The 18,200-nt window shown below is 36.2% G+C and overlaps 1 protein-coding gene across 2 annotated transcripts in view; it reads left to right on the top strand.

Annotated features, from left to right (window-relative positions):
* The window catches only part of EYS (eyes shut homolog), a 1,775,980-nt gene that overhangs the window by 883,052 nt on the left and 874,728 nt on the right, over positions 1-18,200 (top strand). For both annotated transcript variants that reach the window (XM_057527983.1, XM_057527984.1), the window contains exon 23: positions 17,945-18,137. In XM_057527983.1, coding sequence (XP_057383966.1) covers positions 17,945-18,137 — 193 coding nt within the window. The remainder of the gene's footprint in view (positions 1-17,944; positions 18,138-18,200) is intronic.

Raw genomic sequence — 18,200 nt, forward strand, 5'->3', positions numbered from 1 at the left:
CTCTCTTAGGTGTGACAAGAAAACTTCAGGAGGCTGGAGTTGGGAATATTGATTAATCACTCTGGCAAAAGTTTCCTTTGGGGTCAGGACTTGTTAAGGAGAATAGAATGCGCTGGAAGTACTTCGGAACAGCTATTCTTCCCCTGCTGTTGGAAGCACAAAGGGAGTTTTCTCATATATTTACCGTGAGAACCTGGTGGAATTCCTGGAGATAAAATTTAATGAAAGTACAGGGGATTCCCTAAGATCTCCCCCACTGCCCCGGAGTGTTTAATTCTCAAGCTTGTACACAGTAGGCCTCCAGCACTTTGTCAACTACAGTTTGTTTTCCTACCGTGGCACTGGCTCCAACAATGGTATCTGCTCTGCTGTGATTCTCTGTTTCTGCCTTACTGTCTGTCCAGTTCTGGGGGGAGGAGTTTGCGCTGTGACCTCAGTTGTATCACAAATCGAAGAAAAGTTGTTGTTTGTGTTTTATCCAGCTTTTTATTTTATGAAGAAGGGAGTGATGACTTCTAAGCTTCTTATACACTGAACCAGAAACCAGAAGTCTTGTGATTGTTTTAAGAATAAAAAAACCTATGAGTATATTTAATAAGGAAATAGATGAATTTTCCTTCATTCATGAAATTCAATATGCCTTTTAAAAAACTGATTTCCTTATTCTAATTAGGCTTCTCAGGTATCTCACCTTGAATGATTATTCTATTTCCCAGAGTTGCTTGAGGTCTTCATGGAATTGCTTAAAAGATACCAAATTAGCTGACAATCAGATTTTTCACTAACATGTAGAAAATTAAAAAAAAAATTATAAATTATCTTGTACACAGAAGTATAACAGCTGGTATAATGGCACATGTAATCTGTTAAAATATATCAAATTATTGGGAATATGCAAGCGTTGAATTTCTGATTATAACTTGAAACAGCAAAACTCAATACAAATCATCAAGCCTCTTACTGAAATAACTTGTAGCAATTCTCTTCACATTAAGTCTATTTATGTTAACTTCAACTTCCGTCCAAAATCATCATTCTTCAAGCAGATCTTTGGAAAGATGCTACATTTTTTCTATATTTCTTCTATTTAAGCTATTTTTAGAGCTCTTACTAACTACATTGTCATATAAAAATGTTAACTCAGCTGCATGTTTATGAGATTAGAGAAAATTAATATCGCTACATTTAATATTAATATTCCTACAATGATTCTTTGATAATGACGAGTAACTTAAGGAGTGAACATCATCTGCTATTTTTTCTTTATTTCTGAGAATTAATATTTGGTGCATAATATTAAAGACCTAAACTCTCAGATTTTCTTAATGTTTTGAGCTGTGACAATCTCTGACAATCTGATAATTTTTGCAGATTATTCTTTTTAGCAGATCTGATTGTGAAAGTGAATCAAAGCACTAAAGTACTTACATTATTCTGAAATTCAAATGCTCTGTAAAAGAATTTAAGTGACAGACACAATTTATTGAGTGTCCTAGACTTGCTTGCTAAAAAATTCAAGACAAATGATCTCCTTCGTTTTAGTTTGATCAGCACTGCTCTTTTCTTCCTCAGTAAATGAATTTCTACCAAACAAGATAGATCCATACATTAACTGGTGACTGTCATTGGGTCATGCTTATTATATTTTACAGAATGATAGCAGTCAATAAAAGTGTTAATTTCATTCTTTAAATTAAAACACAGATCTTTATGTAGTGTAGAAGCTGGATTATATTAAAAATGGAAAAAAAAGGAAAAACCACTTTCTGAATGAGAAAATACGCTCTGAATTCTACAGCAATACAGTCTATTTGCAATACCTGGTTTTTAAATGTCACCTTCAAAATAGACCTAAGAACAAGGCACAGGATAGCAAGACAGACCATTGGGTTTTATCTTTGTTTATGGTTCTGGTGTTTATTTTATAATGATATAAAGTGATCAATGTTGTTAATAAATATTTACAAGTATTTGCTGTGTTCAAGATGCCGTGACTCATCCTATTAAATAATTAAAGTTTATTGTCTCTGTATATAAAGTACATAAGCAAAGCCATAATTCTTAGATAAACTTAATAATTCCTTTTTTAAAGAAGGATGTTGTATTGCTTTTGACATTTATCCATATTTGAGATCAGGTTATTGATATTTTAAATCAAACACATCCCTTGGACACTCACCATAGCAAAGTACTTGTAAATCATATGAAGAAAAACATGAACACGTACTGTTCTTATATTCAAAGTAAAGAAAAGGGGGCAGGTCCATAAGCAAACGAATGCACAGAAAAACAGCAACAAAGTTCCCTTTAAGGCAAAATTTGATGCTTTGCTTTAAGATATTTTGAGCATATTTTGTGTGCAGAGCACTGTGCTAGACCCTCAAAATAATGTAAAACTTCATTAGTTTCAATTTCTCACCAAAGAGAGCTTTCAGCTGAGTGGAGTAGACAGGTGCATATGGGATAATAAGAAAGACAGCAATGGGTTTATGCAGGAAACTGTTTGACAAGGGAAATGAAGACATTATCGAGGGCACTGTTTGTGGTTCTAATATTAAAAGGAATGAGGCAGTTGTCAAATCTGAGTAAAGTACTCATTAGAAGAGCTTTCTCAAGGGATGAAGATTAAGGTTTCCCTGCAAGGGTTAGAAAGGAATCTCTAAAAGTGCCAAGACTTCCTCTGCTTACCTAGGTTGGAAGCCCACCCAGAGGGATTGCTCAGTACTGCTAATGAAAACACTGTGTGCAGTAGTTAGAACAAAGGCTTATCTGCTTAGGACCAGTTTCACCACAAGCATCTCATCCCTGTTTGAATGTATTCTAAGCATTCTAACCAACACAGTAACAATCTTTTGTAATCCAAGGGTTGTGATGATATTGGAGAAGGAAGAAAGGTACAAATTTAAATGAAACTTAACCACCAAAGAGGAAGTCCTCTGTATAATGTAAATATAGTTTATAATGGGCAAATATAGTTTAATATTTTCATATGTACACTATTGAAAATAAGAATTTTTCTCGCATTTTATATAACAGATCTATGGCACAGTTATGAGGTACAACCCAAATGTCTTAGAACAGTGGTTTTTATTGGTAAATGAAGTGTAGTAAAACTGTGACTACCCCCTAGAGCTATTTAGATATCATGGGTAATAGTTACTCTCCTCTCATCTTTATGCATCTATTTCTTGTATAAACAGGGCTAGTGGATTAATGTTCATATTTGATAGAAACTTAGAATATTCTTGGTGTTATATATTACCTCAAAGGAGAATGGGCTTAACATTTTAGACCTCAGTTAGATAGAAAGTTCTGTGAGCCTCAGTTTCCAAATCTATAGCATGAAGGTATAGATGATGAGTTGACTGCTGAATCATACCTAAGATAACATTGTTAGTACATTGGAAAGTTGGGAACAGAATGTTAAATGCTCACACTTATAGGCTGGTGATTTTTCCTCTACGACTTACCTTTTATTCATTTATTATTAAGATAAATATCTTTATGTCATATTGGTAGGGGTAGGGGCAGAATATATTATTAAATCACTTTCCAAAACAATAGCATAGGCTGGATTCCAAAACCCATTCCATAGCCTCCCCTACCATTGACATCCCCCACTAAAGGGGTACATTTGCTACAAATGATGAACAACATTATCACCCAAGGTCCATAGTTTACATTAGGTTTCACTCTCGGTGTTTGCATTCTATGGGTTTTGACAAATAAATAATGACAAGTATCTACCATTATAGTATCATAGAGAGTATTTTCACTGCCCTAAAAATCCTCCGTGATCCTCCTATTTATCCTTCTCTCCCCTCTAACTCCTGGCAATCACTGATCTTTTTACAGTCTCTCTAGTTTTGCTTTTTCCAGAATGTCATACAGTTGGAATCATGCTAAGTCTTTTCAGACTGGCTTCTTTCACTTAACAATATGCATTTAAGTTTATTCCATGTCTTTTTATGGCTTGATAGATTATTTCTTTTTAGTGCTGAATATTCCATAGCCTGGATGTACCGCACTTTATCCATTCACCTGCTGAAGGACATCTTGGTTTCTTGCAAGTTTTAGCAATTATGAATAAACCTGTTACAAACATCTGTATGCAGGTTTTAGTGCATTCATAAATTTTCAGTTAATTTGTATAAACACCAGGGAATGGGCCATTGCAGGATCTTATGGTAAAATTTATTAAGTTACCTAAGAAACTGCCAAAGTGAATTTTAAAGTGCAGTACCATTCTGAATTTCATACGCACTTAGGTAGCATTATATAATTTGTTTTCATATCAATTGCCAGACTGTAATCCAACAGATCCATCATTTGTGTGGCTATATGTTTAATGTGTGATCACACTATCCCCCTTACCCTCCTCTTCCCTCTTCTCTTCTTCACTCTACCCTGCTTCTCTCCCTTCCAATAAGCTCCATGTGAACAAGAAATATGTGCATCTAGTTTTCTTCTATTCTCCAAGCTGATGCCACATAATAGATTCTGAATAAGTCTTTGTTTATCAAATGAACAATAATATGGATGAGACTATAAATGGTTTGGGTTTAATTAATCATACTATAAATTTGCAGTCCAGAGGCTATTGGGTGCAATGCCATACACAATTAAATATATCATGGATTCCTTTCTGCCGTAATGGTTAAGTGATTTAAAGTATCACTTGAACCATAAGCTACCATGAGAAGTAGTTATTATTTGTGAAGCATTAACTATTTGGCAGGCTAAATGTTTTAGATGCATACCTCATTTAATGTTTAAAACAAACTCGTGACATAAGAATCATTATTCTCCTTATTGTGCAGATAAGGAAACAGATTCAGAGTTTGAAACACTTATCCAGAGCTGGAAAATGTTAGAATTTCATTTTTCCATTAAATCCAAATGTTATACTCATAAACACTAGGTCAGAAAGATTTTATTCTGCATTCAACTCGAGTTCTGGATCTTTTCACTCTGAGCTATGCTCAAATTTCTCTTGTCAAAAACAGTCTACACTTCAAAGGACTTAACTCATATCATTCCTACAAAAATTTTCTTATGTTTTTGCACCAAAATTTCTTATTTCACATGGTTCTTATGTTCTAACAAATAGAACTGTACATTTTACATCTGCCAGTTAATTCTATAAGTAATTAAATGCAGGCTAGGCAGCAGGAGGAAATGTGATAACTCACATCTACTGCATTTCTTTGATGATAAAAACCAATCTCTCTGTTTCCCTGCTCTTTCTGGCATTGCCACTGAGAAACAGCAGGATTTTAGTGCTTCCCTTGTGGCCTGGGAGTCTTTTTTTATTCATACTCAATGCACCTGGTTTAGCATTTTTCCCTTAATTAAAAATAAATGAAACTAAGAAAAAAGTGGCTCTACAGGGAAGAATAAGACCTGTTGCTCCTCCTTCTCCCTGTGGCACAGGGGTTCAGCTCATCATACTTTGTTTGTAACATTTGATTTATTTTGGGTGTTAGATGCTATCCTTGTAACATAGTGCTTGATTTGTTTTGTCTTACTTTGTGTAACTGTTTTCATGTCATTAGCACTTGCATTTCCTAAGTAAAGGGAGGATTGTATACATAGGCTCAGAACTTGAAGATCAGCTTCAAAACATTCTAACTGTAAGCCTAACTCATTGAAGAGAGAAAGATAACATGTCTTGCCAAAGTATGATATAGAAAATAGGTTTGGTAGTGTTAAGAAGGCATCCTGTTTAATGTTTTAAAATGAAGAATTCACCTTTATGTTCTAAAGGTAAAGAAAAGTGTAAAATTATCAGTGTTTTGACAAATCGTTGATGTGTGTCATGCACACAACTGTGGCTGTTTTAGTTGGTGTAGAAGAGCATCCCAATGAAAGAAAAAGGTAAATAAATGATGTTTATCAGCTAACATGTTTTGATAGAGTTACATATATATGATTCTATAGATGTCAGAATAAAGATATGACTGGGATATGTGGAAGCTGTCCCACAGAGAACAGGTAAGGAAGGTTGCAAGTTATTTACAAGCAATGTACATGGAAGGGTGTGAGGGTGTATTATTTAAAAACAAAAGTTATTACACATATTTTAGTACTTCTTTAAGACTTGATTTACAGAATTACTTGAGATGTGATTTAAGGAATTCAAACAAGTAAAGAACAGATAAAACATGAATAGAAATAAGTATAACACAACTTAGAAAGAGATGAGTGGCCTAAGGTGTAAACAATTAAAGGATTGTAGGGATCAGAGAATGAAGACATTATTTCTATTGCAGGAATTAGTGAATGAATCATGAAATGAGTGTCTTTCCTCATGGACAATAATTGAACACTCTGTAACTGAGGAAAGATACCCTAAATTGCATAGGCGTATGGTGGTAAGAAAACTTTCTACTTGCCAGCTCTCAAATGACCATTGGAGAATCCTGGTTGTTTACACTGGTGAATCTATAGTGTCTGCTAGTTTCATCTATTCTTCCTGAAACCGTAGGCTAGTCCAGGGCATTTGACTTCTGAGATATTTTAGTGGCTCTTTCTTGTATGTACTCAGGGCTCTGAATCAGATATCAGATCCTAGGATTGGTGATTCATAGACAGTGGCCTCAGAGAAATCTTTAACATGCTTGATTTCAATGTGGGGCGGGGGGATTTGGAAGCCACAATTTAGAGGAGGCTATTGGCATTAGGAACACAGAGATTTCATCGTATCAATCATACTGATAATTTGCACCTGTAATAATTATGATGGTTATTAAATGATTCTGATATGATGGCTGACAGAGTAGATTCTCAATATTGCTGTGTTGAATTATATCAAATCAAGTACAAATTATTTAAATTTAAATTAAATACAATGGTATTTCCAACATAAGCTCTGCCACAAACAAGCCTATAACTTTAAAATTCAAACTACTTCAGCTTTCTAAGCCCAATAAGTATAGTTAACTAGCACCTCTTTGATTAGGATCACAGAGATGAAAAATAATTGCATATAACTGAATTCATCCATTGTGGAAAGTTGATAAAATACCATTCGCTTAAAATTTGAAGGTACTCCATTTATGTGCATCTTCTATCAAAATATAATATGATAATTATTGTATGGATTGTTTTATTTCTAAAAATTGATCTGGACTTTTAGGGTTTTTTATGTGAAAACAGTAGAAAAGTATTCAGAGCAAATTTATTACAAAGGTAGTTTTAATCCAGTCTTTCTATAACTCCAAAATTTTTTTTTTTTTTAAATATGTTTTTTATGTACAGGTGCATTTACCAGTACAGAAAAAGGGGGATAATGTTTAAATATCTTCATTATAAATGTATTAGAAATATATTATTTATGTACTTGCTCTGAGTAATTTGTATGTATAATTAACTTTCAAATATGTATCTTATTTCTCAAATTGTTCTTTCATTAATTAAAATGTGGTTCTCAAATTATAGACCCATCGTACTCCACAGGCTTTTTTGTCACCTGTGAATTTCAATGAAAACTAAGTAATATGAAGATCTTTTCCTAAGACTCCAGTTCAGCATTTCTAATCAATTTGAGTTGACTACATCAAAGGCTCTTGGTCTCCAACTCATTAGAAACATTACTCTCTTCTTTCAACCCAATGTGAAGCAGCCTCACTTAGCCCGAGACCACAGTCTCTCCAAGAGCACCCTTTACTAACCTATATCTCACAGAGCCAGACACTTAAGGACTATTTTGGTTCTTAAAAAGCTATATACCATTGGGAGTTCAAAATATGTCAAACGATAATCACAATATGATGGGTAATAGACACAGTTAAGGTCTGCACAATATTTCATGAAAGCACAGTAGTGATGTACAGTGGACTTTTGAACAACATGTGTTTAAACTACACGCATGGATCCACTTACGCAGGGAGTTTTTTTTTTTTTTTTTTTTTTTTTCAATAGTAGATTCTACAGCACTACATGCTCTGCAGTTGGTTGGATCAGAGGATGCAGAAACCCTGATACAGAGAAACCAATAAGTTATAAGCAGATTTTTGGCTGTGTGGAGGGTCAGTACCTCTAACCCCCACGTTGTTCAAGGGTGAACTGTATTTTTTAAAAATGGAGGAACACAGAAGAGAATACTGAGAGAATACTTATACTGAACTGAACCAAAAAAGTTGGGTAACTAGATTACCTGGGTTCAAGGTGGGAATATGTGGTAGAAGTGGGATTCAGGAAGGAAAACAACATATGTGAAATAGGAATTAGCCTAGCATATGTGAAAAAGTGGTAAGAAATGATAATAAGTTTTGAGAAATGGCCAGTGGCTTTGTGTGCTATGCTAAATCATTTTTGTTTTTTCCTAGGAAGAGTGGTAAACCACTGATGATTTTCTATGTTGAGGAATGACCTGGTCAGATTTTATTTTAAAAGATAACCGTGGCACACATTCCACCAGCACAAGAGACAATGGGACTGTCCTTCCATCAGCTGTATCCCCATCTAGGACTCACTAAGCACCCATAAAGCTCACTCAGGGCTCTATTTTTATCAGTACCCAAAGCCCAGGAGTTACCTCATACAACTTAAGTGTGGTGTAGGGGATGTTGCTAAGTGACTTTGATCTTATTTAACTTCCCAGTTCTTAAAATCAAAGAATTTATCCATTCTTCCTAGCACATCTTTGTTTAGTAGCATTGAGTATTCCTTAACAAGAGACGCTGGAAAAGGGAGAAATTGTTTTTCTCAAGTGTAGAAGACACAAAGGGAAAGTGGAATAGTACCAGCTGTACTTTTTCACCTGTCACCTCTGGTCTCAAGACAGACTATTCACATGAACTGCGTCCTTATTTCTCAGAGGAAACTTAACCTCCTTGTAAGTCAAGACTGGCATCTATTGGACTCTCATATTTGATGGCTTGCATTTATTGTCACATATGGCATGTGAAAGGTCATTTGTGTTTCAAACATCAATTACACAAGGTGCAGGTGGAAATATACTGATATTTTGCAAAGTCAACTATTTAATGTATAGAGACAATTTTGTAAGTATTGTTTATATATTCATTCAACGAACACTCATTGGCTAACGTCCAACCAACAATGTGCTGAGTAGAGCTCAGAATGGAACATACGTAGTCGTCTACCTAGTGGTGCTTGTAGCATACCAGACAAGACACAGCGATCAAGGTAATAGACAAATGAAAATAAAATTTAAACTGTACTTAGTGTTCTGGAAGAAAAGAAAACATTGCAGTGAGAGAAAAATAATGCAGGTGATAGAGAAGATCTCTCTAAGGGGGGACACTTAAATTAAGACCTGAGGATGGAAGAAATCATCCAAGGCAAGAGTGAGAGTTGGACATGCTGTCAGGGGTATGGACACATGCACAGGTCATAAGGGGGAAAAGGCTTTGTCCCACATGCGGTGGTGAAAACAGATGCTGTGAGTTGAGCACAGTAGGTCTGGTGGGAACAAGGGAGAAGATAGGTCTGCAGAAACAGGCAGAACCAGATTACATAGTGAGTCAAAAAGAATGGCAAATTATTTGGATTTTCTTCAAATATATAGTGGAAATATATTTAAAAAATTTTAATAGGGGAGTGATGTGATCTTATTCAGATGTTTAAAATATCCTTCCTATTCTGTGAAGAAGGGTCTGGAAAGAGGTTAGAAGTATGAGTGAAGCTAGGCCATTGCAATTATTGCATGAATTATTCCATAGGCTTGACCTATGGTTGTTGCAAAGCAAATTGAGAGAAAAAACTATATTTAAAATATACTATAGAAGAATTAGCAAGACATGGCATTAAGTAGACGTGTTAGATAGAAACCAGAGATAGCTTGAGCAATCAAGCAGAGAGGATCGTTATAGGAATGTGTTAGAACAAGCAGTTCATCACTGTAATACTGTATGTGTTAAATATTAGGTCCCCATGAGGTATTTAACTAGTGATGCTAAATAAGTCATTGGTTATAAAAGAATATACTGCAAGAGGTGTGAGGTGGAGATATAGTTTGGGGACTCATGAATATACAGATATCTTTATGGTTTTTTGAATAGATGAAAATGCTTCTGGGAAAAATGTAGAAAAAAATGGATAAAAGATTGAAGATAAAGCTCCAAGGAATTCTAAATTAAAGACCATAATGAAGAGAAGAAGCCAAGGGAGGAGACAGGAGTAGGGAGAGAGGTAGGAAGTATGGGAGAAACCAAACGTTTCAGAAGATAGTGGTTGATTCTGTTAAATATTGTTGAGGATTTGAATAAAATGAATACCCCAAATCGTGCTTTGAATTGAACAACATGGTTGTATTTCTGGAAATTTACATGAATATTTTTAGTGACATGATGACATGACACCTGGATTAGAATGGCTGGAAGAAAGAATGGAATGTGTGAGAGATCTGGCCAATACATCTCTCAAAATGTGTGTCTAGAAAGGGGAAAAAGAAACGGGAAAGTAGCTAGACAAAAATGTCTCTTCAAAAAATGTTACCTTTTAGATTTTTTCCCACAAATGTTTACTAACTCCCAAATATGTAACTATGTGCTAGCCCTGGCCTTTCAGGGGAAAGTGGAACAAACATAGCCAGCTGCCTAGAGGTATGTTTAGTTTACTGATAAAGACATGTAAGTCAAGTTGGCACACAAACAGTCATATAATTAACAGTTCTGATTATTGGCATGGACCCTACATATTGACTTTATGTAGGAAATTCTAGAAAAGCTACAAATAAAAATACTTATCCCAATTGTATAAGCACAAAATTATGTCAATATTACATATTTTACACCAAAGTATTCTTAACGTTTGATCTCTGATCATATATATATATATATATATATATATATATATATATATATATACACATATTTTTTTTATTACTATGGGTGAATTATATCAATCTTCAGAATATCATTCCTGCTTTCAGGTTGACGTCCACATTACCTTTCATGTCCCCATCAAGTTAGATAACTGCCTACAGAAAGCTGCCTGTATCCTCTATAGGGCAGCAACACTGAATCAATTAGTGTCTTAACCAGAAAAAAACAGAAACCACCTCTAGCATTTATAATAGAAGGAAATGGTTACAGAGGTGAGGGAAGAGCTGGGATCCAACCAAAAGTTAGTGAGGCAAGTGGAGATTAGCCACTGCATGAAACCACTGCAGGCAGGCTGGAAGGGTAAGTGTTCACCGCACAGGGCATCTGGAGGAGGCAGGCATGGGAGCAGAGGAGCAAGGATGCAGTCTGGGACACCGCTTGCATACGTTGGGCGTGGGGGTAGGGGGCGGAGATTTCTACATTTGGCTCCCCCCTCACCCTCTCCTGAGACCCTAGTGCTTCCCATTGGTGGAAGCCATCTAATGAGGAACCCAGGAAGTGCAGCCTGCAGGGGGCAGGATTCCTAGCAAAGCCTGAGAGCGGAGTGGGGAGGAGGGGATCTGAGGGCACAAAGGTCCAGGACTGACTCAAACAAAAATTACAAACCCCGCCACCTGGTGGTGCCAACATCCTTAACATGCCGACTGCCTGGTCTCCAAGACTGGAGAGGACCCAACGTCTTGGTGTTTACTGTGTTGAGGTTGGTGGGACAATGCGTTAGTTTTCCATTGCTGCAGAACAAATTACTACAAATTCAGCAGCTTAAGACAACCCCCATTTATCAGCTGTAGTTCTGTAGGTCAGGAGTCGGCCTGAGATCAATGTGTCAGCTGGGCAACATTCTCCTCTGAAGATTGTGTGAAAATCTACTTCCAGGCTCATTTCTGCCAATGTCAGCATTCTGTTCCGTGGCCAGGCTGGCTGCAGTTGGAAGCTGCTCTCAACTCCTAGAGGCCACTTGAATTTCTTGCCATGTGGCTCCCTCTGCCTTTAAACCAGCAACAATGCTCAAATCCTTGTCATACTTCAAATCCCTGGCTTCCTCCTCTGTGACCAGCCAGAGAAAACTCTGCTTTTAAAAGGTTTATGTAATTTCCCTTTCTTAAGGTCAACTGTACCATGTAAGTCACCTAGGCTGATCATGTGGTGAAACCCATCATGTATTATGCAGGGTCTATACACTGGTGGGTAGGAGGGTTGGGTGGGCAGGAAAGCTTGAGGGTCATTTTAGAACATAGCATTCTGCCTACCATAGACAGGATAGTAAAAAGTTTCAGTTTGTAATCCCCTCTCCCCTTATCTAACTAACAAGTTAGAAAAGTATACTATCTAGATGTGAACTATTGGTTATTGGTCTTGTGGCTGTACCGTGGTTTGTAACTTGTGACCTGAGAATTTTAAGTAGTAAATTGATGCAGTGAAATTTTTATAGAATTGGAAATGATGTAAACGATGCAAAAGTTTGCCAAAAAGTGGAGATTGTTTAAAGAGAATCAAGTTTAGTGAATCTTTGCTAATGCAACAGGACAGTTGCAATGAGCATAAATTGAAAGTTTCACTGTAAACAAACCTAGGAAAAGATTATTGTTTTTAGAACTGTAATTGATGGGGCAACTAGACCTATACTTTGAGACTGATTTGCTTGGTTACTTTATCTTGGTTCCTCTGCTTGATGTTTTCTTTATAATTCTACAAGGAGCAACCATACCATGAATTTGGCACACCAATGATCTGAATTGTTTCTTCTAATTATCTAAAAGATATTTCATTTTAAAAAGGCAAATATTACCCAGAGAAAATTTTCAAAGAGCACCAAGCTACAAGTGGGTAGATCCAATGTTCTAGTCTGGGAAAATTAGTATATATAAGCAGGCTGCCATCATGGCTTTGTGACCTGTGAGTTGGAGAAACCCTGCCATTAGAAGACACTGCCTCCGTCACACACACACACACACACACAGTCCAATGTTCTGCTGTTGTTGACTTGAATATTTAATCATTTCTCAACAAGGAGTTTTATGTTTTTATTTGCACTGGCCTCCACAAATTATGTACACAGTTTGCTATATAAACAATGACATATTAATAATGTATATTTCAATGGGGTTGGACAAATTCAAGCTTTCAATTATTTTAGTAAATTTTAAAGAGTAAATTTGGCCCACCATTTCTGATGAAAGTAGATTAGTCCACAGAATTAAATTGATACAAAACTGATGAGACCACTGGGATCCTTGTTGTTGTTTGCTGTATTACATGCTCATCATTTCAAGTAGAAAATAAGGATGAAGTACAATATTACCTTGTCAAATGTGACCGTCCGTAGAATGAAAAATGATCTGCTGGGTTGTAAACTCATTTCAGTGAGAGACACTGTTTTGCCCAGATCTTAAAACATTGTTGGTGATCATTAAATTTAATTGATAGTGGTGTTTGTTAAACAGGCTGAGTAGAAGAACGTTTTAATTTTTTATCTAAAATAATCAGCTATAGGGTAGAACTGTTCATAACAAATGTTGAAGTTGTAACAAGAGGCAAAATTATGATTGTGAGCGTGGGTTCAAGCTCCTCATTTCCTACATATGAATCCCAGCTCTGCCATTCTCTAGCTTTATGACTAGAGAATTAGGGAGAAGGGCTATGGTATCTTTTAAATCATACTTTCTTAATTAACAGAAATGATTTAAGGGTAATTCTCCCTCAAGAAAGACTCATATTTCCAGTTTACTACTCTATCTCCATATTTGGATAGCTAATAAACTTCTCATATTTAAAGTATTTAAATAGAAATCTGGATCCACCTCCATCCCCTAACTGGTCTCCACCAGTGTTCTTCAAATTAGTAAGTGACACCTCTACTCATCCATTAACAGGAACAAAAACCTAGGAATCATTTATTAACCTTCTCTTCTCACTCCAGACATCAATCTACCAACATATCTCATAGGCTCTGTCTCCCAAGTATCTCCTGAAAGTACCCTTACTCTGTCTGCCACTACGTTCACTCCAGGCTAATCTATTTCTGTCTCTCACCAAAGCTACTGCCAGCTTCCAACTGATGCTCCAGCTTCCATTCTGTCCCCTCTTCAGACTCCCTTAAGAGTCTATTATCTGTGTAGCATTAATATAATCTTTTCATAATATAAGTCAAACCATATCATTTTTCTACTCTAAATATTAAATATTCCAATGGCTGCCCATCACACTCAGAATTAATTCCAAATTAAAGAACAAATAAATAAACAAACAAATCATCCGGCACGATATCTCTCCTGGCCATGTCGATGACCTCATGTCCGTCCACCAATGGCCTTCCCTCATTCTCTTTATCTACACTGCCCATCTTGATGTTGCTCAAATACACGAGCATGTTTCTGCCTTGAGGCCTTTGTACTACCATTCTTTCTGCCTTGAATACTCTTTCCTCAGTTATTTACTTAATTCAGATCCCTGATCAAAGAAGACTTACCTAACCACTCATCCAAAACAGCCCTCCCTGTTTTTCCTTATTATTTATCTAGCAAAATTTTGTCTTTAAGCAAATTATTGCTAATTAGTATTAATTAATTATAATTCCTTTACTAAAATACAAGCTATATGATGGGAGAAACTTTGCTAATCTTGTTGACTAGTTCATTCCCAGCCTTTACAGCAGTCACTGACACTTAGAAATTGACCAACAAATATTTGTTGAGCAAAGACAAGATAGCTACACAATGTCCATTAAAAAGTGGATGACTGGGACTTCCCTGGTGGCACAGTGGTTAAGAATCCGCCTGCCAATGCAGGGCACATAGGTTCGAGCCCTGATCTGGGAAGATCCCACATGCTGCAGAGCAACTAAGCCTGTGTGCCACAACTACTGAGCCTGCGCTCTACAGCCTGTGAGCCACAACTACTGATCCCATGTGCCACAGCTACTGAAGCCTGTGCACCTAGAGCCTGTGCTCTGCAACAAGAGAAGCCCCAACAATGAGAAGCCCACACACCGCAGTGAAGAGTAGCCCCCACTAGCCACGACTTAGAGAAAGCCCATACTCAGCAACAAAGACCCAATGCAGCCAAAGATAAATAAAATGAAATAAAATTTTTAGAAAGTGGATGACCATATTCTCATAAAGCTTTGACTCAAAAAGTCCTATTTGCATTGTTTTTCTTAAATATAGATTCAGAAATAAAAATATATATTTTAAAGTCATGAAATCTTGTTGATCATCATCTTGGCACATATTAAGTTTCAATAAATATCAGTGAATAAAACATAATGGCAGGCATTCAATACATATTTGATGGATGAATGAATGAGTGAATGAGGATGTATTGGCCAAATAAGTTACTATGGTAACCACCAAGTTAAGAAAGAAATATACAGAATTAAAGGCTTACTGAATTAAAGCAAAGCTAAATATTTGAAATGCTATATCTTTCAATGTAATCAGGCAAATGTAGAAAAAGAAATGTTCAATCATTTATGAGGTGCTTTTTAAATTTAACTTTCTCATAGCTAACAAAGAATATTATCAGAAAGACCAGGTGAGGCAAAGATTGATGTATTAGTAAGGAAAATGCTAACTGCTATAACAATAACCTCCAAAATTTTGCTAGCCTGATATAATATAAATTTATTTTCCATTCACATGAAGTCCAAGTGAGTGTTTCTGATTTCAGATATTCTCCTTCAAATAGACTTTTAGGAACATAGGCTACTTCCTTTCTGTGGCTACCCATCTTTAATATGTGTTTTCAAAGGTCAGCACACAGGGGGAGAGGCTGGAAGATCACACATGGTACATTCACCCTTCCTTGGTTAGAAGTAAGTCACATGATCACACAGAGACACAAAAGTGACTGAGACATGTAATCCAAGAGGAAGATGCAATAGGTTTAGTGAACATGTAGTGAACTTTCCCATGAAGTTTGGGATTTAACTAAGGAAATTATGGAAGCCTCTCTAAGACAAATCGTATTGGTATATGTGTATGTGTATGTGTCTGTGTGTATAGACAGAGAAAGTTCAAACAATTAAAATCTATTTGGAAGAACATTAAAAAAATATGATTTAAAAGTTGCTAGTACTTGGGAATATAACAAGATGTTTCCTATTGAGCTCAAAATTGGGAAAGTAAATTCAGCTTTGAGAGTTAAAGGCTAAAAACAGCACAGGATGTATGTGAGCCTAGGCATGCAACATAGGAAAGAGGGAGTATGGCTTCCTGGCTGCTGGACCTAAGTGTCACCTGGAAGATGAATGTATTAACACATCAATAATATAACAGTCAACACTATTAGAGAACATATGAGAATCATAGAGACAAATGTCAGCAGTGCCAGTGTCAAGTTGTCTAATAGGTAGATAACTTTAATCAGTGATACATCAGTTAACATCAAGTATTCAAGATCATTCTTCTGGCAGTACCTTAGTCTAATGTTGTTAAGCATTCAAAAACTAGTTTTAGGGCTTCCCTGGTGGCGCAGTGGTTGAGAATCTGCCTGCAAATGCAGGGGACACGGGTTCGAGCCCTGGTCTGGGAAGATCCCACATGCCGCGGAGCAGCTGGGCCCGTGAGCCACAATTACTGAGCCTGCGCGTCTGGAGCCTGTGCTCCGCAACAAGAGAGGCCGCGATAGTGAGAGGCCCGTGCACCGCGATGAAGAGTGGCCCCCGCTTGCCACAACTAGAGAAAGCCCTCGCACAGAAACGAAGACCCAACACAGCCATAAATAAAAATAAATAAATTAAAAAACAAAAACAAAACAAAACTAGTTTTACATGTTCTGATCTAATGCACATCAGGGAAACCTGTGATTCTTGGGTAGCTCTGCTGACATGGAGAGAACTTGTTGATCATGGGGACTTTGAGGATCCTTAATCCTGCAGTGATGATTTCTCAAGGTAGTTAATTATGGCTTCTGATTGTGATTCTGGAGGGGAAAGCTGACCATGACCGTGCAAATATTTATAAGCTGTGTAACAGCTAGGTTTTCACTGTAAGCTAGCATATTGGCATTCTGGTTTTTATCCTAGTTTCCTGTGCATTGTCATTAATCTCTGAAGTCCTTCTAAGGCTTGCTGTTTACCTTTGAGTGGAGAAAAGGACAATCTCTTGGTCTTGAATGTGTGGAATGATAATAGATATGTTTTTCTTGCTGTTTCTTCTATTACTTCTAGCTTCACTTTTTACTGTTTTCGATATGTTAGATTTTTAAGGTAGTTATATAACACTGGCCTTTGACCTTTAAATACTTTAATGTGTGAGTTGAAAGTGCATACAGAATATATAACTGTGAAACAAACAAAAAAGGGATAACTAAAGCAAAATTTACATTTTGTACAAATTAGATACAATCTTGGACAAATAGTGTAACAGTGAAGCAGAGCTACCTAGGAATGTCTTTAGTGTTAGAAAATAGGTATGTGGTATTTCCTTAAAATTCAAAATGTTTCAAATAGTATAACTAATGTTTAGCTCTACATTTAAAGGAGAATCCCTTATCCATTTGCACTTATTTATACATGCCTCACAACTTTCTTTCCTATGAATTAAAAATTAATTTTGTTATGTGGAAATTATTTTATAAGTATATGGCAGAGTAAGTCATTCAGGTCAAGCTAAAACAGAAAAGGAACCTTGCTTTTTAAACCAATGTGGATTAAAATGATTCAGAAAATCACAAGATAATGTCTTCAAATTATCTGTTGTAGATAGTCTGTTTTATTTTAGTTTCCAACTAAATATGACATTTAGAGAAGAAAAGTTCAAAATTTGTAAGAGTTTTTATATTCATATTTTCTACCATACAGTACAGATTCTTCATGGGAAAAAAATATCTTCAAAGCAAATGGAAAGTAGTATTTTGACTTAAAGGAATCAAGAATAAATTTAGGCATTCAGTTGAGCATATCTAAAATTTGAAGAATTTAATTAATTTTGAAATGTAGGTAAATTTACTGTAGAGATTCCATTTTCTACACAATAAGGTGGTGAGCTAACTAATATAACTATGAAAATGCAATTCGACCTCAAAACTAACTTAAAAATTCTCAGGGGCAAAGAAACTATGAGCTTAACTATGGCGATTGTCATTTACAGACCTGCTCCATTGGGCTTCTCTGTGGTAATGAAATAAGAAGAACCACCTGTTTACCTCCCAGCTCTCAAGGAAAAGAGGCCACTTCCACACAAACATACACAGTGCCCACCTCGGGGACTTCGGTCAGTAACATCTCACCTGCCAGGGCTACCCAACTGTGGGCCATAGTGAACACTTCTCCAGTTAGTCAAAGTAAGTAGATGAGAGTATGATGCAGAGAAGTTTGAATTTGAAAAAGTTATGTTTTAAAACATA

Source organism: Balaenoptera acutorostrata, chromosome 14 (assembly GCF_949987535.1).
Source record: "Balaenoptera acutorostrata chromosome 14, mBalAcu1.1, whole genome shotgun sequence".
Lineage (NCBI taxonomy): Eukaryota > Metazoa > Chordata > Mammalia > Artiodactyla > Balaenopteridae > Balaenoptera > Balaenoptera acutorostrata.